General features: G+C 35.3%; 4 protein-coding genes and 3 pseudogenes across 4 annotated transcripts; 4 read left to right on the top strand and 3 right to left on the bottom strand.

Annotated features, from left to right (window-relative positions):
- On the top strand, nt 1–2,118 carry LOC106355675 (annotated as a pseudogene).
- A 1,399-nt stretch (nt 2,119–3,517) lies between these two features.
- LOC106379327 (interactor of constitutive active ROPs 4-like) lies at nt 3,518–5,479 on the top strand. Its single transcript, XM_013819314.3, has 3 exons — nt 3,518–3,910; nt 4,235–4,286; nt 4,417–5,479. Exons 2-3 carry the CDS (start codon nt 4,270–4,272, stop codon nt 5,363–5,365), a joined length of 966 nt encoding a protein of 321 aa, XP_013674768.2. The 5' UTR covers nt 3,518–3,910; nt 4,235–4,269; the 3' UTR covers nt 5,366–5,479.
- A 2,165-nt stretch (nt 5,480–7,644) lies between these two features.
- On the top strand, nt 7,645–9,128 carry LOC106353437 (B-box zinc finger protein 22-like). Its single transcript, XM_013793194.3, has 3 exons — nt 7,645–8,054; nt 8,195–8,614; nt 8,690–9,128. Exons 1-3 carry the CDS (start codon nt 7,872–7,874, stop codon nt 8,951–8,953), a joined length of 867 nt encoding a protein of 288 aa, XP_013648648.1. The 5' UTR covers nt 7,645–7,871; the 3' UTR covers nt 8,954–9,128.
- Nucleotides 9,129–10,271: 1,143 nt separating this feature from the next.
- On the top strand, nt 10,272–12,653 carry LOC106356915 (protein trichome birefringence-like 42). Its single transcript, XM_013796628.3, has 5 exons — nt 10,272–11,098; nt 11,445–11,616; nt 11,702–11,880; nt 11,961–12,119; nt 12,212–12,653. The coding sequence occupies exons 1-5, from the start codon at nt 10,818–10,820 to the stop codon at nt 12,507–12,509; spliced, it is 1,089 nt and encodes a 362-aa protein (XP_013652082.2). The 5' UTR covers nt 10,272–10,817; the 3' UTR covers nt 12,510–12,653.
- A 172-nt stretch (nt 12,654–12,825) lies between these two features.
- On the bottom strand, nt 12,826–16,552 carry LOC106355674 (F-box/LRR-repeat protein 13-like). Its single transcript, XM_013795581.3, has 3 exons — nt 13,676–16,552; nt 13,244–13,384; nt 12,826–13,122 (listed from the first exon to the last, which is right to left on the bottom strand). Exons 1-3 carry the CDS (start codon nt 14,618–14,620, stop codon nt 12,826–12,828), a joined length of 1,383 nt encoding a protein of 460 aa, XP_013651035.2. The 5' UTR covers nt 14,621–16,552.
- Nucleotides 16,553–16,899: 347 nt separating this feature from the next.
- On the bottom strand, nt 16,900–18,672 carry LOC106356914 (annotated as a pseudogene).
- Nucleotides 18,673–21,431: 2,759 nt separating this feature from the next.
- On the bottom strand, nt 21,432–22,903 carry LOC106353436 (annotated as a pseudogene).
- Nucleotides 22,904–23,439: the final 536 nt, after the last annotated feature.

The raw sequence follows: 23,439 nt of genomic DNA, 5'->3' as shown, positions 1-23,439 counted from the left end.
ACAAATATCTATATATATAAATGTGAAAATATATATCCGTATGGTTGTGCGGGTGGAAATCTAGTTAAATTTGAAAGTAAAGTTGCGATTACACAATGCGACAAACAAACATACAATTAAAGAACATACTATATTCAGACGGACCGAACTCGGTGCTTAAGGCAAAACCGCCTTAAAGGAACTCGTATCTTTTCGTCAACAAACCAAAAACTGAACGCCATGGCGTCGTTTAATAGAAACTGAACGTTACGTTACGCGCAAAGAAAGAAGCGCGATGAAGAAGCAGAGGGATACTTTGCCTGGTCTCTTACTGACTTACTCTATCGTATCTTGTTCCCATTTGCTTCTCTCCACCTCAGCATCATCATCATCATCTCTTTCCAGAGATTTTCCGTCAAAATAGAATCCAGAAAAAAAAAGAAAAATACAAATTTCAGATACAGAACTTTATCCAATCCTCTGTACCTTTTTTGTACTTTTTTTCTCTGAGTTTTATATAATGAAGCCTATCAAAATGATGATAAACATATGTTTCTGATTTGAAGATTTAACAGAAAACCGACCTGAAGCTGAACAGTGTTCGAATTCACCAGTCATTGCGCTTGTACTAGAGGAACATGATTCCAGAGGTTTCTACAATTTATCTTCATAATCCTGCTTTTCATTCTCCATCATCCTTGTTTGGCTTCTACAACTCGTTGCTCTTCCTACAAAAAGGATACAAAGACAAAACATTACACATGAACAAAGCCAATCGACCAAGCTTTATATGATAACAAAGACAGAACATTACATACGAATAAAGCCATTAGAACAAACTTTAGAGAGAACCATTCCTGTGAATGATTATAGATTTCTTACAACTTGTTCAATGCCCTTCTCCTCCTTTGTCTTATAATTCGGCTAGACCTACTCAGTATCCTTAAATCTTGGTCCTGTGTATTAACTTTTGGAGACTTGTGTTCTATTATTAGTTTGGATGGATCTTCTATTATTGTGTATTCCTTAACATAGTGAGGTGCCCCTTTTGTAAAACACCGAACTATGCTGTTGAGTACCGTGGAGTAAAGACAAAGGAGGAGAAGAGCATTGAACAAGTTGTAAGAAATCTATAATCATTCACAGGAATGGTTCTCACTAAAGTTTGTTCTAATGGCTTTATTTATATGTAATGCTCTGTCTTTGTATACTTTTTGTAGGAAGAGCAACGAGTTATAGAAGCCAGAATAAGGATGATGCAGAATGAAAAGCAGGATTATGAAGATAAATTGCAGAAACGTCTGGAATTATGTTCCTCTAGTACAAGCGCAATTACTGGTGAATTCGAACACTGTTCAGCTGCAGGTCGGTTTTGTGTTAAATCTTCAAATCAGAAACATATGTTTATCATTTTGATAGGCTTCATTTTGTGTGCCTTGGTTTTTGCAGCAAAAACCATCAATTGAAGAGTTAATGGTCATGGAAGCAATATGGCTCTCTAATCAGGTAACGATTGTTTTGTTTTGTTAGCTGTCTAATGAACTTTGTACCTCTCGTCTCAAATTTTCAATTTTCATGGCCTTTTACTTTATATTCTAACACAGGAAACATGGATGCAGAGTACTTCGGACAGTGAGGATATGACACCTTTAAGGCAGTATGTACCAGAAGAAGATCATAGCTATGTTTCTTTGTCACCACTGGTGGCTTCCCGTTGTAGAACCAGCAACGCCTTCTTTATCATCTGGTGGTCTTGCTTGTGCAATCGCCGCACTTGCTGAACGTCAGAAAATGGTTGGTAAATCCTCTAATCACAACCACAACGTCAACGTTTCTTCATACAATATGCTTCCTGGCAATTACGACATCTACTATGACATAGAACAAGAGACAGATGACATTGACAACCATTGTCATAATAATCATTACCACAACAGCAACGAGATGGGAGAAACAAGGAGCAACAGCTATGTAAGCTCTTACATGAACGGTGAGAGTTTCCACAACTTTCCACCTCCTCCTCCTCGGGTCATTGCTTCAGAGAGTTTTTAAGAGCAGATGATGAGGGCTATGGCTGTTTCTTTGGCTGAGGTTCATGCCACGACAACAAGTGCACCAACTGAAGTTACTTGGCAATAGATAGGGTAGTAATGGAAATTCTCATGGGTTTGAATCTGATGATTATTATCACTTCATTCATATAATGTTTGTTCGTATGGGAAGAACAAAAAAAAAAGAACAGAATTTTCAGTTTTAATAGAAAAAGTTTGTTTGTTTCAAGTGCCTCTTATGTTATCATATCTCTATTGTTCTTCTGTTGGATCTTTCATAGACAAATAGTGAAGATCACATGTGTTTTGTCTCTTTGATACTAAAAGAGTGAGAAGAGAAAGTCAAAATTGGAGACATACAATTTTCCTAAGGGTTTAAGCCTTTTAGGGTTTTCTTGTCGACATGTATTTTATGGTTCGTTAAGGTCATAATTGTGACGATAATTTATGATTAGCAATTAAACAATAACATATTCGAGTCATAATATAACCAACATCATCATCATAAAAACAAAAGTTAAAGGTGGCTGTTACTAGTTAGTTGCTACTTACTCTCTCACAAATCATAGTGGCACGTATAATTTACATACATATTGTTTTATAGTTTTAAAATATATTAACTTTTACTCTTTCGTTTTTGAAAAAGGGCTTTACTATTAACTTTTATTTATGTTATGGTTTACTCATACTTAAAATATAGCCAACCGGTCGTTAGTAATGGTTCTATCTTGTGACATATTTGAATGTAACGTTTTTATGGGAGGGGGAGAAGGGTTTGAATATATCCATGGCCATTTTTTTAGAGCATTTCCAATATCATTATATATTTTACTCTAAAATTGAACGAAAAATAGTGTAATAAACAAAAATATATAAAAAATTACTCAATAAAATGCTTTTACACAATGTTTGTGAAAATTACCAAAACTTAATATATAGTATGATATGGTAATGACACTGTTATAAATCTCCAAACTCTTTTTTTGTGGAAACTTTTTTCGTGGAAACTTGAAAGTGCATTATTTTATTTTTCAAATATTTGTTTATGAAGCTACATATCAAAAAAATTTTTAAAAGAGAACGTTGGAATACATAATTTTATTAACAATATATATAGAAAAAAGTTTGAACTTTGTGGAAACCGACAAAAGAAAAAAACAATGTCAGACCTATTGATGAATGGGTGCACACATAAAATGTGGCAGAATTTATCAGATATATATATATCTAAATTACTACACCATTTCTTACTTGTTTTCATAAGAAAAGGTTTAGAAAAGTAGACATAAAATAAATGTTTCAAATCCAGCTCCAAATTATTAGATGCTATATGTTATCACATTGTTACAATTATCATTTCATATAATTATTTTGCATAAGATACTTTATATGTCATGTTTGTATCACTCAAAATCAATCATGCAAAGGATGCGGAATCATAATGTAATAAAAGTGAAAAGACATTATGATTACAGTGTAAATGTGGGACCTAACCCTCCAAGACAGTAAGATTACACTTTGGTCCTTTTCATAACCAATGGTCTTTTTTTTTGTGCAACCACCAATGGATTAGCTTTATTTCAAAATCTTCAAACGTCTCTCTTATTCTTGGATTGAGAGAAGTGCCTCGAAATAAATCTCCACTCTCTCTCTCTCCTTCTTCACTCTCGCTCTCAGAAGTCAGAACAATAACAACAAAAGCTATACGACCTTTTATCTTTTCTCCATATTTTGAGCTTTCTTGTCTTTGTGTTCTTGTTCTTATTAACCAAAGTAATCAAACCTGAACATTCAAAACATTTCCTCTTCTTTCTTATTAACTCCCTCGTGTTCACTTGCAAACTAGTCATATTTCTACATTCTCCTCATCTTCTTCAAAGGTTAGTTTCAACGTTTTGACTACCTCGATATTTCTTTTCTGTGTATGAGAAATGGAACATAGTAACTTCTCTATTGAATCTTGTAATGCGATTGAGTGAGTGAAAGAAAAAGTTATGACTTTACTTTTATTTACTGTACACACACTTCTCTGTTTGACTTCGATAGTGAAGTCATCTTTAACAAAGACACTCGCACTTGGTTGCGCGTGGCTCACACAATTCTTATATGTGAGTCGTGCGTCCAAGTAAATAAACAAAGAAGAAGTTCATATAAATATGTATAGCTGCTTTATTCTGAGGAATTAATGCTTTAATTTTCATCAGATTATAATCCTTGGAGACTCTACAATTTGAAAATCATGATGCCAAAACCAAGGTAACTAGTTTTAACTTCTCCAAGAAACTCTCTTACTTTGGAATTGTATTTGAAATCATTGTTGCTGTTAGTTTCTATATCTGGCATGAGTTAACTTCCAACCGTTTGTACCTTCTTGTGATATGAGTAGTGTTAGAGGAGGTTCAGAGTTGCCTCAGAGGCAATCTCCAAGGCTGAGGTTATCATCATCCGCTTCCTCTGCTCCGCCTCATCTCCACCGTCCAATTACAGACAGGAGTCCAAAGCTTGGTCCTAACCGTAGATCTCCGAGGAGTGGTGGGCCTCACAGTGATCCGTTGACTCAGAAGAAGCTTGGAAGTCGCATCTCTGGCCTGGAGTCACAGCTAGGACAAGCTCAAGATGAGTTGAGATTGCTCAAAGAGCAGTTGTCCAAAGCCGAAGCTGCCAAGAAACGTGTTCAAGAAGAGCTTCATAAGAAGAGATCCAAGAAACCAAACCCTAATGCTCTGGAGAGAGACGACATTCCTGGAGATGGACGTCAAGAGACTGATGTCTTCGAGGTTCTTCCTGTTGAGAAAGCAAAAGAAGTTGATGATGAGGAACACCAAATCAACGTGTTGAAAGCTAGACTCTACGACCTGGAGATCGAAAGAGTATCACTCAACAAGGAGAACGAGAGCTTGAAGGATCAGTTGAAGAAGACAGGCTCAGAAATGTCCTTCGCAAAGGCTAAAGAGGATGAGATAGCTTTGAAAGTGAGTCAGATTAGGGAAGAACTGGAAGAAAGTAATGAGAACACAGCGCAGCTAAAGAAGAAGCTTGAGTCCGTGGAAGAAGCAAAAGAGAGTCTAGAAGCTGAGATGGAGAAGCTGAGAGTGCAAACCGAGCAATGGAAGAAAGCAGCAGATGCTGCAGCTGCGGTTCTGTCTGGAGGAATGGGGATGAATGGTGGGTTCTCAGAGCAGTGCGGGTCAATGGAGAAGCATTTTGCAGGGCGGTTTGTGGGATCACCAGGAATGGCTGCTGATGATTGGGATGATGGGTCAGGAAGTGGGAAGAGGAAAGGTTCAGGGATGAAGATGTTTGGTGACTTGTGGAGGAAGAAAGGTCAGAAATGAATAAAATGTAGCGTGTGACTCAAGAAAGCAGTGTGCTTTTTTTTTTTGTATTTGATGGGATGATCTAAGTGATGTATGATTTTTCTAGTAATGAATGAATATTTCTTAGCTTAAGAGATCATAAAAGTTTAAAGCTATCCAACTCATTTTGTCAAAATCTTAATTTGTATAATTACATTTAATCAATTTTCAAACTTCTCAAGTATTTAAATACGCAGATGATCTGATTTTCAATATTTTTAATGAATTTTCAAATTTTCAAACATAAAATGATCAGACAAGAAACATAAAATTCTAAAACATCTTCTCAAAGTAACTATAATTAAACTGGAAAATTAGTTTTTAACACCAAGAGCCAGTAGTAATCCTATGCAAAAATACTACACTTGAAATCTATGGTTTTTGAACCCAAAAAAAAAATCTCTGTTTCTAAATAGTGTGTGACAAACAAATGAAAATAGTGAATTCATCTTCACTACTTAAAATTTACAAGAATCTTTTTAAATATGGTTTCTTGTTACTCATGTTTCAGAAATTATATAACAAATTAATCTTATCAAATTTGGAAAACAGTTAATATTTATTTTTATTCATATATTTGTTTCTTGATTTATTTCTTCGTTTTATTATTTTCATAATATAGTATTTGGGTAACTGGGCCACTTTAATAAATTTTAGCTGTGATGAATTTGCAGTTACGCCAGTTAAGTTGAATATTAGTTGGGCCCAAATCTGTTGACGTTTTTCAAGCTTAGAGCCTCTTAAAGAATCAGAGGGTCTATGGAGGTCGCTCAACCAGAGGCGTGCCTACAGTGTATTGAAAAAGGCATTCGCCTCAGGCCTTCGATTAATATGACTGTTTTTAGGGCCCCAAAATTTAAAATAATTTCTAGTATAGTGGTTTAAACTTATTAAAAAAAATATTTTTACGAAAATTAATTAACTCACTTTTTGAATTCATGTATTTTTTTCTATATGACATAATATATCATATTTACGTTATAAACTTATTCTTTTAGAGTATTAAACTTGTGTATTTGGTGAAAATAATATATTATATTAGAAAATTGTTTTTATTACGGTTATAAATAAATTTATTTTTAAAACTTGCCTTAGGCCCCTAAAATTCTTCGCACGGCACTGCGCTCAACATCTTCATTCTTTCAGACATTTTCTTGTTTCAAGGCTTTAGTCAAATCAGATCAAGATACTAGATTTGGTAGGTTTGTTCATAGAGTTTAGAGTTAGTACATTGAGAGAGACTTTCGAGCCACTTGTGTATAGATATGGTAAAGGTTCTTTTGGTCCGAAAGATTCGTTGATTCTTGAATCTTTGGTGCCTTGAGAAGTTTAATTGGAGTAGCTATCTTTCTCAAACCACGAACGTGGATGTATCTGATCCTCTTGAATTAAGAGAAATAATATCGATATCATCTAGATTTTTCTCTTTATCCGTGCAAATTGTTAATTTTGGTGAAATATCTTTTTTCAAATGGGACCTTAATGATTGATTGATGTTCTTCCTGTTAATCATACGTGTATTAATATAATCTTGATATCATATGATGGGATATTTTTCTATAAAACATTTCGCTATCATGTAGATTTTAATGCATGAACCGGGACAAACTTTTATAAGTAAAATAAATTAAAAAAGATTCTTCCTAAAAGTGGTCAAAATGAAGTGGTAGACTGATATTATTCTACTTGTATAGTTGTATCACTTTCATCTTATATACTTTTTTTTGGGTTCAAAATTAAGCTATGTAATTTGAATATCGATTAATTTTTATACCAATAATTTTCCTTTTCATGCTCAATTTTGGGTTAAATAGGTTGAATCAATTTACATGATATTATGTATATTATCGACCTCATCATTTTGAAACAAAAGATCTTTTGAGCATGAAGTTCACGACAATTCAAGTGATGGAGAGATGAGCTTACTGGTTAGGCTTGGCGCAGCCTTTGGTTTGGGACCTAAGCTCTACAATCTTTTGCTAATAAGCCTAATGTACAGCTTGACACAGCAGAGATGGTCTCCATGCAATTAAGACACTTAACGTGTATACACATTGTTCACTCATCAGGCTATAGAATATTTTCTATTCGACCCCACCACTTTGTAAGTTATACACAAAGACCCTCTCTCTTTTTTTTTTGAAATACAAATCCTCCTACCGCCACTATTTATTATCTAATTAATTTAAATGATATTTTTCCCTTTACGACTTATCTAGAATCCAAATGAACAGATTTGTAACTTTGTTAGTCAGAAAATTTATAAATAAAAGAAACTCTAAATAAAATCCAGTTTGACTAGAAAAATATTATTATCAAAAAATTTCTCCTTTCGGACAAAGGCCTCGAGGAGACAAAACTGAAGTCTCCGACATCAATCCTTTCGAGTGAATAAAAAAATATAAAAAAACAAATCAAATAAACGAAAGGAGAAGTTTCGTTTCTTCGAGACCTTGAATCGTTTAGAAGATTTTGGTGATAAAGGATGAAGATTCAGTGTAACGTCTGCGAGACGGCGGAAGCGGCGGTGCTATGTTGCGCCGATGAAGCTGCGTTGTGTTTGGCTTGCGATGAGAAAGTTCACACCGCTAATAAACTCGCCGGGAAACACCAGAGAGTGCCTCTCTCTGTCTCTTCCTCTTCCATACCCAAATGCGATATTTGTCAGGTCTGACTCATCTCTCTTTGATCTCAAAGTTTGATTTTTTTTAGGTGTGAGAGGTCTTGTAATGATTCAATGATTGTGTTTTCTTTGAAAAGTCTGAAAAGGCCATGGACCAGTTTCTTAGTTGATTTGTAATTTGACAGGAAGCTACTGGATTCTTCTTTTGTCTGCAAGATAGAGCTTTGCTATGTAGGAAATGTGATGTAGCAATCCACACTGTGAATCCTCATGTTTCAGCTCACCAGCGGTTTCTTCTTACTGGGATTAGAGTTGGTCTTGAATCTACTACGGACACAGGTCCTTCTACACCTTCCAATGATGACAAAACCAACGAGAGGAAACCACCTACATCTGAGCCTCAGAAGTTGGACTTAGATCATCATAATCATCAGGTGGGTTTACCGGAAACTAAAGTGAGTGATCACATTTCTACAAAGCTTCCTATTGCAAGCAGTGGATCAGCAGCTACTGGAAGCATTTCTCAGTGGCAAATAGATGAGATTTTCGGATTAACCGACTTTGATCAGAGCTATGAATACATGGAGAACAACGGATCATCTAAGGTAAACATATTAGTGTAACAAGTAAAGATTGGTCATCGTTTTGGCCTTATTGATTCATCTTTTTTTTTCTTGCAGGCGGATACTAGTAGGCGAGGAGATTCAGACAGTTCTTCAGTGATGCGGTCGGGAGAGGAAGATGGAGAAGATAACAGTAACTGTTTGGGAGGAGGTGAGACATCATGGGCAGTTCCGCAGATTCATTCTCCACCAACAGCTTCTGGTCTAAACTGGCCTAGACATTTTAACCACCACTCGATGTTTGTTCCGCATTTATCTTCTTCAACTCATAACACCGGTTCATCCCCTAACCAGAGGGTTGGGAAGCGAAGACGGTTCTAATAACTGCAACTCTCTATGTAGTCTCGCTTACAGTTACATCACAGTCAATGCTTAAGATTTCTCTCTAGAGGCTTCTTTACTAAAACTAGTCACCCGGAAACATTTCTCTATGTATCACAAAAACATTACACAGCATTTGTCAGAAATCAATTAATTTATTTTGCATTTTATTGAATTACTGAGATATATACATCCAATAAAGTTTTTAGTTATCAATACGAAAGAAAGTCATCAAGAGAAAGGTTCCAAGATATTTTGAAAGTTTTATCTAAAACATTTTGACAATTACTCTCCGCGGAAATATTATATTTTTTTTTATTTTCATAATTATCTTTCGAAATTTGACATTTATATTCTTTCACGAATATTTGATAAATCGTCATAGTAACTTGGGCTCATTGGGCTTTTGCCGCATTTTAGACTTTGGATCGTTTTTCGACTGAAACGTTTTTTACGATTTTTAAGGAGAAATCGCGTCGATTTTATGAAATAGTGGAAATCAATCGTATAGTTGAGATAACCATGATTAAGTTAATCGTTATCATTTTATTCGATTGATTCAAATTCGTACGAGAAAATAAGTCTTTGCTAATTTTATCGTAAAGTTTCAACAGTAACTCCGATCGAAATGAAACAAGACATAGTTTGATCGAGACTCGAAAGAGAGAGTTCCAGAGAGTGAGACGAGAGTGCATGGTGTGGGATTGATCCAGGTCGACTGATGGCGTCTCGATCGATCCAACTTGAGGTTATCAGCGTGCCGATGTAGTCGTTGCTCGTGAGTTTTTTACTTAAGACTTTTTTGAAGTTATTTCGAAAAAATTTCTTGAAAGCAATAATTTCTTACAGTTTCTCATATGAAAAACTATGCATGAATGAATATCTTATGGCTTTAAGAACTCCATCAATATTTTTTTTGTTATTTGTCAATTGGTTTTGAGAATTCTTCTGAAAATGTTATTAGAGCTCTTCACAGATATCTTAGAATTATTAAAATTATAATAACAATTTCTTTGGGTTGATGGTAATGGAATATGTTTTCATTATCTAAAATGAAAAACATTTTCCACCAAAACATCAGTCCAATAATCTCACCCACTGATAAATGGTGCAATACCTTTTTCATGAATCTCTGCTATTTGAATATGAAACATCATACCAACAAAAAAGAATGAAATGGCCATAGCTCCTATATGAACTACTGGGAAGATAGTGAAGAAGTTTTCTTCGAGACCTAACAAAAGATATAAACCTGAAGTGTCGTGAAAGACTAGGATGGAAACAAAAAGAAATGTACCGGATTTTAAGCAGTACAACCAAAATACTAAGACTTCTAGTTTTCCATGTTTGAAATACTCAACAATAAAAACATATATTTTTACTTTCATATTCTGAGATAACTATAAAGAATTTTTCAATTAAAATGCTCTAAGATTTTAATAGTTTCTCTGAGTAAGTTAAAATTCCCAGTTAATCATATGAAACGAAATTACACACCCTAAATGGAAGTTTGTTTAGCTGTTGTCCCTACCCAACCTAGATTTGAGTATATCTGAAAGACATGAATACCATGAAATCAAGCTTTGACTATACAGTTGCAGTTTTTGTTAACTAAGAGGTAAGCCTGCACTTCCATTTATCGTATTGACTGGATCTTCCCCTATAGGCAGTAAATCTCGTATATTTCATATTTTAAATTTTAAATTTTTGAGAATATAAAGTTTTCAACAAAAGGTATTATTTACCCAAAAACATAGATATTTGGCTATTTATGTAGTAGCCATACCGAGCACTAACGATTATAAATAGTTAAATACTCTACGTTACTAATATCATGTTACATTGTCTCTTCTAATAGAAAAAAATGAATTTCCATCAGGTCATACTTCTCCTTCTTCTTATTTTTCTTGTTGATTTATCAGATCGCAATGTAAAAGCTAATGCTAATTACAACGCAACTGGTTACGAGGATGGGACATCAAAGTGTAACATTTACGAAGGGACTTGGATTTATGACAAATCTTCTGGTCCTCTTTATGGAACATCGTCTTGTCCGTTTCTCGGACTAGATTGCCAAAAGTTTGGTCGGCCGGACAAGAAGTACCTCCACTACCGATGGAAACCGACCGGATGCGACATCCCAAGGTGATAATCACTTTCAGTTTTATCATCAAATTATACTTTTAATTTATGAAAAATCGACGATAATTATTAGGAAAATTTGTCAAAACGGAACAAAAAAACAACATGGTTGTCTTTTTGCTATAATATCATTTTTAAGTTGCTTGTTAGTATAATTTTTTCCATAACCCTTAATTAATCAAATTAAATATATTAAACACAATTTAAAAGTTTAATTGAATTTTAAAAAGTTTATAAAAAGAGAAAAAATTACTAACGAGATCTGATTATATAGGGATGAAATCTGATTTTTTTTTTTCTTTTGAAATCTGATTTACGTTTGGGTATTTGTGGAAATATTACGTGGTAGCTTCAACGGACAAGATTTCTTGACGAGATTCAAAGGGAAGAAAATACTGTTTGTGGGAGATTCACTAAGCAAAAATATGTGGGTGTCGCTAAGTTGCATGCTTCACGCGGCCGTTCATAACGTTAGTTATAATTTCATGCCCGATAAGTCCCTCTCTACGTTCACCATTCCGGTACGTAATTCAACCGGTTTATTCCTGGTTATTTGATTCGGGTAACTAGAACGACTAATTCATTATTTCATAAAATTTCTTATAGGAATACGGAATATCTGTAAATTTCCTGAAGAATGGGTTCCTGGTGGATTTGGTAATGGACAAAACAAGAGGATGGATACTGAAACTGGATTCGATCAGTACTGGAAACCAATGGTTGGGTTCAGATGTTGTCATCTTCAACACTTTCCACTGGTGGGGTCACACTGGTCGTGCTAAGACGTAAATACTAATTAAACAACGATCTTGTATTCAGTTAATCACATCATATATCTTAATCTAATGATGATAATATGATGTAGATGGAGCTATTTTCAAGTGGGGGACAAGGTAGTGAAAGAGATGGATAGAATGGAAGCTTTCAAGATTGCTTTAACAACTTGGGCTAAGTGGGTTGATCAGAACATTGATCCTTCAAAAACTAGGGTTTTCTATCAAGGCGTTTCTCCTGTTCATCTAAAGTTAGTCTACATTGCTCTCTCTCTAATAATCATAGTTAACTAATTAGTTTATTGAAATACTTATTGTTTCCCTTTCCATGCTTAATTTGAAGTGGGTCTGATTGGGGTGAACCTGGGAAGAGTTGCTTGGGAGAGACGGAACCAGTGGAAGGATCAAATTACCCCCACACAAACGAAGGTGAGGATATAGTGAAAAGTGTGATCCGAGGGATGGCTAAACCGGTGAGGCTCCTAGACGTGACGACTATGACGGAGCTGAGAAAGGATAGTCACCCTTCTATCTATACCGGTGGAGGCAGTAAGTTAAATGACTGTAGCCATTGGTGCCTCCCTGGACTCCCTGATGCATGGAACCAGCTTCTCTATACCGATCTTCTTGGCAATGTTTAGTGTTTTCTTGGAGGTCTAATAAAATAAATAAAAATAAAAGTTCGCATGTTTCAAATCTCTCGTTTTATCTATTGGATGCTGCAGAAACAAAAGGGTAACTATATAACTGAAGTAAAATATAATTCTCTTACAAACTTCAACACTTCAATATCATCATAAACTAAGAAGAAAGCCATGAATGATACTGATTTGACTGATAAATATGATTAATGTCTTACGAAATGCAACACTTCAAAATGTCATCATAAAACTAAGAAGAAACAAATAGTTCACAGAAACTTAATTTAGTACTCAAAGGACAAACTTGTATGCTGATTCATTGATGATATGATGGATCATCAGAGAGCACGACAACTTCACATGTGCTAGAGAGTCTTGGCATCAGAAGGAGTTCGTTGAAGATGACAGATCTTTCTTTCTTTAAGGAATCATCCAAGCGTAAGGTTAGTTTCTTGAGGCTTTGTGAGTTCACAAGTAAGTAACCCACTAGTTGCATCTCCAACGCATCCCCTTTGAATGGCCTTTCTATCTCAACATACCTGAGAGATGGCAGGACACGCGGACGTCTGGGAGAAACAGTGATTCCCACCTTGACGTGATTTTGGATAGATCCCTGCACGTACAATACAACCGAGTGGACGAAACACATGTTCCAAAATAAGATACTTCACCTTTTAATTAGCATATTTTAAGATATCAAGTTTAAGATATTATCTAGATAATATAATACTCACCAGGACAAGAGTTGTTAGATTCGGGCAGCTCTCAAGAAAGACCGGCAACATTTCCCAGACGTAGCCGTCTAAATTGACACGCAAGGAAGATAGGTTATGAAATACCGGTAACTGTTCATATCTCGAGTATTCATAAATGACCTATAACAACAAAAAGTACGGAAAGACTGTTAGATGCGATCATTTACTTCACAGGCTAGGTCTCGGGTTCAAATTCAGGATGGTTCAGCTAGGATTACAGTCGGTTATGGGTATCGCGAAATGAAACACTGGCTTTGAGCTTCTAAAAAATTTCGAGTTAACAAATACATAACATATAGACTTTTTAATTAAATATTATTTTACTAATTGTTTAAGGACCCAAAATTTCAGGACCGGCCAACTAAATACATATAGTTAATTTCATTAAAATAGATTTTGGACATAGGTTACCTCGAGAGTACACGAGGCGATGACCATATTATCAACCCTAGAGATCATGAGGAGAAAATTCTGAATCATATTTCTCTTTTGTGCATCATTTGGACAGAACCTCCTCGTGGAAGTCAAGTTAAACGCAGTGTTTATATGCACTCCTACAAGGGAAGCCGTATTCTCTAGTTTAAAACTCGCAGTTCGACCATCACTGAGCTTCAGATACTCAAGCATAGGGGCATCAATTTCAAGTATACGTTCATCATCGAAACTCTCGTCGCTGTCAACAATATGAATAAATGTCAACAGAGATTGAGAACGCACACGTAACATTGGTATATCATCACCGAAACTCCTCTCAATACATAAGTTTTTGAGAGATGGGCATTGTGATATGAACTTTTCTAGTGCCCATTCGTCGGTAAACTCAACAAGGATTAAATTTATATCTTTGAGTGAAGGTAAAGAAACAAGGTCGGGACTAGGCAAGGTTAGTCCAACGAGCTTCAAGGATACCAAGCTCCCACAAGTGTAGAGTGCTGGAGTCATCTCAAGTTCCCAACTCTCTGCTGAATCGTCCGTAACATCGAGAGTTTTGACTTTCATCCTAGAAACAGTGTCGAGCCAGCGCCTGACAAGACCAGTTTCAGGCTCGTCAGCCTCTGAATAATCGTACGTTACCTTAAACTTATGTAAGCATGTGTCCCTGTTGAAACTCAGAAAGCTATCGACAAAACTCACGAATGAGTCGTGCTCTGAAAAATCATCGTATTCCAAGTTAAGTCCAGGTACGTGTTTCCAGATATGGTTCCATCTGGTGGATAACGCACTTGTCTTAACGACTTCTTTGGTCGGAAGACTCAGGAGTACCTTGAATATCAAGCAATCTGGCAGATGGCTTATCCTATCAACTTCACCCGGTTGGTTTGTGGAACGAACACGTTTCACTCCATCTCCATCCATGAGCGCAGAGGAGATCAAGCAACGGCTTCTAAAGATTGACTATGCTGACAGAAAAAAAAAGATCGTCTTGGAGTTTTGTCTACACGTTCCACTTTTCTCAGCTGATGGATGTATGTGTTACCAAAATACATATATATATATACTAGTGGGTGTTATGTATTTCGCGCGAAAATTTGTATTTTTCGCGGGAAGATCTATATTTTCTGATTCAAAATATAACACAATTTTTCGTTTATAAAATATTTTTTGTTTATTTCTTTTTAAAATATATATTTATTTAATATTTTCTATAAAAATTAGTTAATTTATAGTAATAAATTATTGGATTCATAAAATGTTTATTAAAAGTTTATACATTTATGAATAAACATTAAATATTTGATATAGGTGAAAAATCTAAAAAATTATCTTTAAAAAAACAGAATTGAGTAACTTTTTTTAGCTCTTTGTTTCTTAAAAATAGAAATTTTACCTTTATGTATTTTGACTAATTAAGGGTAACAAATTTCAAAAATTGAAAAGATCTACTGAAAATAATTGAATTTATTAAGTTACTACAGAAAATATTGTTTAGTCAAAAATCTAATTTCTTAGTTTTAAGAATTTATATATTTATAATTAACACTAGATTTTTACTTAATACATGTATATGAGATAGTATGAGTCATGCTGAGAATTTCTCTATTGCAAAGATCCTTTTCTATAAATAGCCATTAATTTCTAAGTTGTAATCACTGAAATCATTTTTTTCTCATTTAGATTATACAAAACTTAAAATTAGAAGATAATAGGTTTAGAATTAGAAAATAATTACATTAAATTTTTTATTTTAACAGCCAAGTGAAATTAAAGATTGTTATCTTAATTTTTAATAGATTCAAATATGAGATAGCTATTCTGGTTATTATAAATTAAAAAACGAATATGGACAAATCTGGACAAGTGTCCTTCTTTTATCGATCAACAATTAGACTTCTCTCTTTATTTCTGTTTGGACTCATGATATTTGGGAGTTTATTGGTCCGGTCAATTCAGAAATTATCCAGGTATGGCCCATATAATATTAGGGTTTACTCTACTGGACCGCTATAAGCTCTCTTCCTCCCGCACTCTTAGTCTTCGGAGGGCTTATTGAATTAAGAATTTGAAAAAAAAATAGAGGATTTTGGATTTGGTGGAGTTTAGTTGAGTTTAGCTGAATTTTAAAGATTTTGATGGAACTTTTGGTGGGGTTTTAGTAGGATTCTTTTTTTAATAAAAAAAAGTGATTTAGTAAGATCTTTCTTTAACATATGAAAATATAATAAAATATTAAAACTACATATAAAATATCCGGATGATCACTGGTATCAAGTAACTGTCTAGCTTTGGCTGGATGGTCAACAACTCCCATCTGAATAAGCTATATCTTGAAAAAACTAAGCTTAGAGCCATAACATTGTTTGTCGATGAACGGACCATACACACGGCTCTAGTTCCCAGCTTATATCAAACAAAATACACTCTTTGGGACTGCGGTAACCAGCATGTGTTTTTTAAACACCAGGCAGAAATCTCTATCATCCTCTATCTTTCTTGGACTTATACTTGTTTACCATTGGACGACCTCTGTTGGATCTGTTAATGTTCAGATATATATGATGTAATCTCATTACTTAGACTCGATGCGTAGTATTTTTTTCGAGATGGAAGATGAAAACCTTAGTAGCTCAAGAATGACTGTGTAGCTGCATTTTTATGGTTCTTCCTTGATATTATAATGCATAGTGTTCATGTTCATTAAAAACTGATGCCATAAAACCAGAGTAGAGGTTTGAATAATTGTTATCTGTTTTTTGTAGAAGAGAAAAAGGAGAAGCTTTCTGAGATTAAGTCTGGATTGGACGAAGCTGATCTCTTGGTATTTCCATTTATTTTGCCTTGTGTGTAATTCTTTTTATTGTTCTTTTCTCTTAAAGAAACATACATAGCTTCTGTTTTTTCTTTCTTGTAGATCCTGAAAATGGATCTCGAGGCAAGAAGTTTTAAGAGAGTATAAATCTGATTTGAACCAATTGAAGAAAGATTTCAAATAAGATATTTACGAGCCGGTTCTTAGTTTTTTTAGTTAAAAGTCAAGACACAGTTTTTTATATTCCGCTAAGGACTCCATCCTAAGAGCATGATTATTGGGGGTTCTTAGGATATGGTTCTTAGCAGAATATAAGAACCCGTCTCTTAATTTTTAACTAAAAAAACTAAGAACCGGTTCTTAATTAAATATCTTATTTGAAAACATGTTAATATGAATGATCTTAAGCATAGCTTTAATCTTATAATTTGACGTATGTATGAAAATAAAGTATGAAACAAGAGCTTGCTATCGAGATCTATTTCAAATAGATATGTAGAATTGCGAATAGATCATAAACGTGATAAATTATTGCAAATTCACAGAGATTAAATATAGAGAGAAATAAATGCTTACCATTAATTAACCCCAGCTTTTGTTTTATTTATATGTTTTTAGTTTTTGCTTGTTAAGATGGCAAGTTGGAGCTACTAGTCCCCGTAGTATCATCTTCAACATCATGACTCTTCATAGGATTCCCCCTCTTCTTCTTCCTTTTCTTGTACGGAACTCCTCTTGCCTTGGCCTGTGAATCTCTCACTTCCCTTAGAAAAACCCTAATCCCGCCGCCGGCAAATGGGTTTCTCTCCGGAAACCCTCCGTTCTCCTCGTATGCTGCTCTCAGCCGTCCAATTAAAGCATCCAAACTCCCCCACGCTTGATGGACAGTTACACTGTCCTGCTGGTTCAACTTGTCCGAAGAAAACACATCCATGTGCATGAACCTTTGTCTTTCCAAACTGGTCAAGATATTGGAGGAAGTCTAGGATGTTGTTAGAGCTGCACTGAGAGATGTGTACTGGTGGCTGCTGGTTACGAAGGTACTGACAAAACGTGTTCCAGTCTCGACGTTTCTGTGATTCGTACCGGCTTAACGCTGGTGAATTAGGAGGTGGTTGTGGTTGCTGCGGCTGCGGCTGCGGCTGGGGTTGTTCAGACGTGGATCCTTCTGCTATGTTTTTGCCTTTGTTGCTAGGACTAGCCATGGCTTTGATCAGCTCTTGTTGAATTCTTGATTCGATGATGATCACTACATGACTAGGACAGATGCTTCGTAAGATTGTTTGTATGTATTTTAAGTCTTTGAAGGAGAAGAAGAGATTTTTTTTTTGGTAGATAAAGGAGAAGAAGAGATGAATATAGAGAAAGTATGTTAATGATAGTGGGGAAAAACTTTAGAAAATTCACTACACCAACAAGAAATAATTATATTATATTCTCACTTAAACTATTTGATGGGAACTGTAAAAGACTAAAACTAGAGTTCTATACAAAAAAAACTTCTTTTTAGCAAAATCTAGTACGTTCACTAAATAATCAACCTCGAATAAATCATTTTTATCATCAAGCTCGTTTTAGTTAAACATTAAGTCACGACTGATATTATTTTAGACCAAACAAACGTGTAAAACTTTTATTCAAAGAAAGAAAACATGTAACACGTAGATGTATATATAAATTAGGTAAGTAAAATGCAAATTACGTAGATGCTTTTTGGGATATCAGGTTAACTAATGATAGATTAGAGAGACAGGAGAATAGGAGATGGCCCATCAAATTACTAGGGTGCTTTGATATGTACGATTAGCCTTTAAGAATTGGTAACTATTTCAACTTTATTTAAATATTTCAGCCGATAGACCTATCCGATTATTTTCTCTTCATTTGATATGTACGATTAGCCTTTAAGAATTGGTAACTATTTCAACTTTATTTAAATATTTATTGCCATTTAAATTATAATCATGTTTCCATTCAGCTTAGCAATCATTGTCATAAATCGAATATTGCTGCACTATTTATGTGTAACAGAAGAAAACAATAATACTGGAAAGAACAATTAACACAATCAGTCAAAAACTGTTTTCTGTGTTACGCTGAACTTTCTATAACGCATGGTCCACTTTGAAATTTCAATGTATTCAAGTAATACCCGTAGTGAGAGCTGCAAAACGATACTAAGTAGTATACTATTTGATTCTTCTGAATTCATTGAAAACTGTATCTTATTGGGTTATATGTTTTTGAGTTTTTCTCCTAACCATTGAAAAAAAAACGAGCAATCAGTCTTCTGCATAGAAAACGGCCCCACGGCAAAATTTGGCAATCAAATCATCAAGGAAAAGAAAATATGAAATGTACAACAATATCGATTTGTCGCGACATTTTTAATGCAAAAGCAGTAGAGGCATTTTGCTCAAAAAAAAGGCATTAGACCACCATTAACGCGAGATCTTAGGAGAGGTGCTTAGATTATTTTGTAATTAAAGAAAAAGAAAAATGACAATTATCTGAAGCAGCGACGCTTAATTAGGAGAAGGAAGCGCCGGGTCTTAAGGGACACGTGTTACAATTAGAGAGAGTTTAGTCTGAAACTCCTTTCTCTCTCTCAACGAGCAAAGAGATGATTCACTACTCCTCTTCTTCTTCTCGGTTGATCTCCTCCTCAGCAACACCAAAGCGTCTCTCTTTTCTTCTTCTCCATATTCTTTATGTTTCATTCTTTCTTAAATCGAAAAACCCTTCAGTTATAATTGGATCTGTTCTTCAAGAAGAGGATAAAAGTCTGTATCTTTTCGCAGTGAATCCTTCTTCAGCAACAGGGTCTTGGAGTTTTCTACGAAATTTGATTTGGGTTTTCGTTTTTTAGGTTGAATTGGCAAAAAGGGCCCATCTTGTGTTCGATGATATTCCCCAGAGAGAAAAGGCGAAGACTTTTTTGTATTTGGGATTTTTGTGTTGTTTTGTGGGAGGGAATAGAGAGAGATGGCAGGTGAAGATTGGATAGAGCTCAAGTTTAAATTCGCTGATGGCCTAAAGGTAACATATGTTCCATCGTTATGTTTGCTTGTATAAAAAAAACTTCATATTCTTTAGTTCTTTTTTTTTGGTCTAACATTCTTTAGTTCTTGTTTCTGCCTTTCCATCATTTTCTTTGTTTCTGTAATGTTTTAATGTCTACCGAACGTTTTATTGGCTTAAGTTATTAGGTACTGAACTTTGTAAATTTGAGAATTTAACAGATAATTAAAAGGTTATACTGTGGCAAGAAGATTGATGACCGAAGTTGTGTATTGCTTTTCGCTGTTTAGATGTTTTGTAACCTTGTTTAGAATTTTCTTGCTGCTTAAGGTTGTGTTGGGACTGAAGTTTTCAAGTGTTTCTCTCTGTTTTGATAGACTCAGAAAACATTCCTAAGACTGTAAATGATGTGAAGCTCATCAATGCCGGGAAGATACTAGACAACAATAGGACACTGGCTGAATCAACGCTTCCCGTTGGCGAACTTCCCGGAATGGTCATCACTATGCATGTTGTTCTTCGCCCTCCTACTTTATACAAAAAGAGCCGTAAATGTTTCTTTGCCTTCCTCCTATGCTAATATAAAAGCAGGCTTCCTTTGATTCTCTAGTTGCTTGTGATTATGGTATTCAGATTCCAAACTTCCATGTTTTGCAAATGGTTTTATACATATATTCCTATAAATTTTATCTTAAATAAAACAATGCTTAATTTTTTTTAAGAATCTCAAAATAAGATACTTGCATTGGAGGACAAAAATTTAGAGGTATCTTATTTAAAGTTCTTAACACACATTTATTACTAAAAAATGATTAAGCACCCTATTGTAAGAAGGAAAAACTACATATTTGAATAGACTTGAAACAAGGTGTATTCTATATTTGTATTAGTTTTTTTGAGAAAAAAAATTCTTTGAAATTTTCTACACATATTAATATTAGTTTTTTTTTTTTGAAAATAGGCTTAACATACTAGTATTAATTAGTTGGTTGGAAAATAAACACAAAAGACTAAAGTGAATCATAAACCGCTCGCTGATTATTCATTAGGTGACATATATAATAATGCTGATAAATTTCGTGAAAACTCTATTACTTGATATAATCAATAGAAGTGTTGACAATGTTTTTTGATGTGTGTGACGAGAAGTGAGCAATCAGACATTTCTTCTCCTTCTATTCGTAGAAGAAGCCCAAAGACGTGCAATCTCGATCACATTTTTTTCTGACTCAGCCAGTACGAGTTTACGGTAATCGAGTGAGAGAGGAGTGTTTTCTTGTTGTTGCGGTTCGCGTCTCAGACCCAATGCATGATGTCTTCGTCTCTCGAGGTAGTAAGATGATCTTAAGAGTGATTTTTGTGAGTGTGTGTTTTTATATCTATTATTCTCTGGTTGTCTTCATTTGAAATGTCAAAAAAGAAAAAAAAACATTTCAAAAACTTTTAATTGGCAACTTGCCTTGTTTTCAAAGAAATTGGTGCTATAGAGGGAGTGACGGTGACTTGTGTAAGTTGTATTTTGATTAGGTACAGTTGGAATTTAGGATATTTTCTAAGTTTAAGTTTTGTTTTTCAAGTACTTCATATTCAAATAATATAAAAGTAACTCATGAAATGCATGTATGCCGTTTACTATAGATAGGCTTAGTGCCATTTAATTTGGACAACGTATAAAAAATTAGGTTTTGAGGATATCTTTATAGATTTGTTTGAGCAACCCTATTGCTAATCTCTAAGAGTATTTCCATTGCAAATATTAAAAAATAGTTCTCATGATTAAAAATATATATAGAAAAGTAAGTGAGAAAGTGAAAGGGGATTCAAATTCATGAGAACCCCAAATCACAAATCACGTAAAACTCTGACCATCAATGGAATATGTATCACGTATGGATAATATAGCCAAATGCTTTTAGTTTAAATAGAAACATTATACATGATACATCATTAAATGGTGAATTATTACAAATTCACGTTGTTGGTCTTAGTGAATAAACAACCCTGAGAACAACCTAATATTTGATATAACCAATAGAAGAAGTGTTAGCGTCTTTGATGAGCGTACCAAGAAGAGGTGCGACCAAACATTTCTTGTCCTTCTCCTTGTAAAAGTAACCCAAACACTTGCAATCACGATCGCATTTCGCCTTGCATTCGTTTACAGAAACTGGTCCTTGTCCATCGTTAACATACGGACCATTAAAATGCTCAACACCGACTATTTTATAATATTTTACCGTTTTACCCTTGTTTCTCCCGCCGCAAAACTCAGTCGTTTTAGGTGCTGAGCATTTCTCGCTCCAAGCAAACAAACCCTTCGGTGTAGGACACCCAACGCACATTCCTCGACTGCAATACCCAAACTCGCCGCAAAACGACGGCAAGCCACATGGACGGACGAAGTTCCTGGAGAAGAAAGCAAAAGTCTCTTCCCATTCGAGATACGTAGCCGCAGGAAAGTACGAGAAGGCCTTGAGGCTACCGTCGGATCCAAGTCTTAGATACGATATAGTACAGTTGTAGTTGACCTTGCTTAGAATTCCTAGGGGTCGGGATTGAAGTAACCTGCGGTTATTACCAGGGTTCGTCGTTGTCTGTTGTGGAGCTGGTTCTAGGAGGAGCTCGTAAGCTGACGGCTCCGTTAAGTTATCGAACTCTCTTCTAACAGTGAACGTGACAGTGCCGCGGTAGTCCTCTGACGGCCATCCACCGTAAGCTAACGGCTGTCCGGTTTTGTTAACGTACATTGTTAAACCCTTGTTACCGAGCACCATACTGTACGGTCAATCTGAGCCGTCCACGTCGGATGTACGACTAACGAGTTTGTTAACTCCGTTAAGTTTTAACGACTGGCCGACAAGAAGTGTGTCGGTCGGATGGTCGAAGCTCTGCCAAATAAACTTGTCGTTTTTGTCGTGTAGCACCATGTTACCATTGGGGAGGATCTTGAATCCGGTGACGCCTTTGTTGGCTGTGTTAGTCTGCCATTTTATTTGGCCGTCTAACTCAGCCAGCACGAGGTTTCCGTCGCGACCGAGTGAGAGAGTTGAGTTATCTCCCACGGGGTTGTTCCGGTTTGCGTCCCAGATCCAACGTGTGTAGTCCAAGTCACGCCTGCTTCCGACTCGGAGAGCTAAGACGTAGGCGCTAGGGGTGGTGTTGTAAAACATGAGCTGGAAAGGCAGTGTGAAGAAGCTCTGGTTCTCTGAGCTGAGGAAACGGTAGCCAGCGTCGTACTCGGTGATGTATGGGGCGTAGGATGGTTCGTTGAGGACTCTGAATTGTTTCTCGGGAGGGACTTGGGCTATAACCACTGAAACAGTGGCAATGGTAAGTGCGGTGGCTAACAAGATTTCTAATTGTAGCTTCATTGCTCTTTGTTTTTCTAAGAGTTTAATAGTAGTGAGCTGAGATGATATTCAGAAGAAGTAGCTTGTGAGTGTATATATAAGGTTCTTAAGTTAGAACGTTGGGTGTATTTGTTTGAATAGTCCTAGTTGCAAATTGTTGACTTGATACAGAGCAAGCAAATTGGTGATGTGCAATACAGGGGGCAAGTGGCTTATTTGTGATTTGGATAACGTTTATGTTGAGAATATTCGTATATTCTCATTGGTACGGTAATTTTTTCTTATCAGATTGTTTAATTTCCTAATTGAACTAATAAGATTATTGCAACCTTGGTCAAATTCATTAATGTCTCTTAGACTTTTTTTTTATTAACCTGAAAGTTTCCCGGATTTATGGAAGGATCCAAATTAATTCTCATGGATAGATAACTTTTCGGAAACCAAAAGTAAAGGTCGTAGGGTGTCCAGATAAAATGTGACTTAGTTTCGCATGATAGGTAGATCGAACATGAAATGTGTTGCCATAAAAAAAAAAACAAACTCTTTCCCTTACCACT

Source organism: Brassica napus, chromosome A7 (genome assembly GCF_020379485.1).
Source record: "Brassica napus cultivar Da-Ae chromosome A7, Da-Ae, whole genome shotgun sequence".
Taxonomy (NCBI): domain Eukaryota; kingdom Viridiplantae; phylum Streptophyta; class Magnoliopsida; order Brassicales; family Brassicaceae; genus Brassica; species Brassica napus.
The sequence above is the reverse complement of the archived record's forward strand: the minus strand, read 5'-3'. Positions and strand labels throughout refer to the sequence as shown.

What these genes read in the sequence shown, in the direction of transcription:
- LOC106353437 (XM_013793194.3), top strand. Translation starts at nt 7,872, where the DNA reads ATGAAGATTCAGTGTAACGTCTGCGAGACGGCGGAAGCGGCGGTGCTA. An exon ending in CCAAATGCGATATTTGTCAG is followed by an intron (nt 8,055 to 8,194) that starts GTCTGACTCATC and finishes GTAATTTGACAG; the next exon opens with GAAGCTACTGGATTCTTCTT. An exon ending in AGAACAACGGATCATCTAAG is followed by an intron (nt 8,615 to 8,689) that starts GTAAACATATTA and finishes TTTTTCTTGCAG; the next exon opens with GCGGATACTAGTAGGCGAGG.
- LOC106356915 (XM_013796628.3), top strand. Translation starts at nt 10,818, where the DNA reads ATGAATTTCCATCAGGTCATACTTCTCCTTCTTCTTATTTTTCTTGTT. An exon ending in ACCGGATGCGACATCCCAAG is followed by an intron (nt 11,099 to 11,444) that starts GTGATAATCACT and finishes ATTACGTGGTAG; the next exon opens with CTTCAACGGACAAGATTTCT. An exon ending in TCTCTACGTTCACCATTCCG is followed by an intron (nt 11,617 to 11,701) that starts GTACGTAATTCA and finishes AATTTCTTATAG; the next exon opens with GAATACGGAATATCTGTAAA.
- LOC106355674 (XM_013795581.3), bottom strand. Translation starts at nt 14,620, where the DNA reads ATGGATGGAGATGGAGTGAAACGTGTTCGTTCCACAAACCAACCGGGT. An exon ending in TCGCCTCGTGTACTCTCGAG is followed by an intron (nt 13,385 to 13,675) that starts GTAACCTATGTC and finishes TTGTTGTTATAG; the next exon opens with GTCATTTATGAATACTCGAG. An exon ending in ATCTAACAACTCTTGTCCTG is followed by an intron (nt 13,123 to 13,243) that starts GTGAGTATTATA and finishes TTGTACGTGCAG; the next exon opens with GGATCTATCCAAAATCACGT.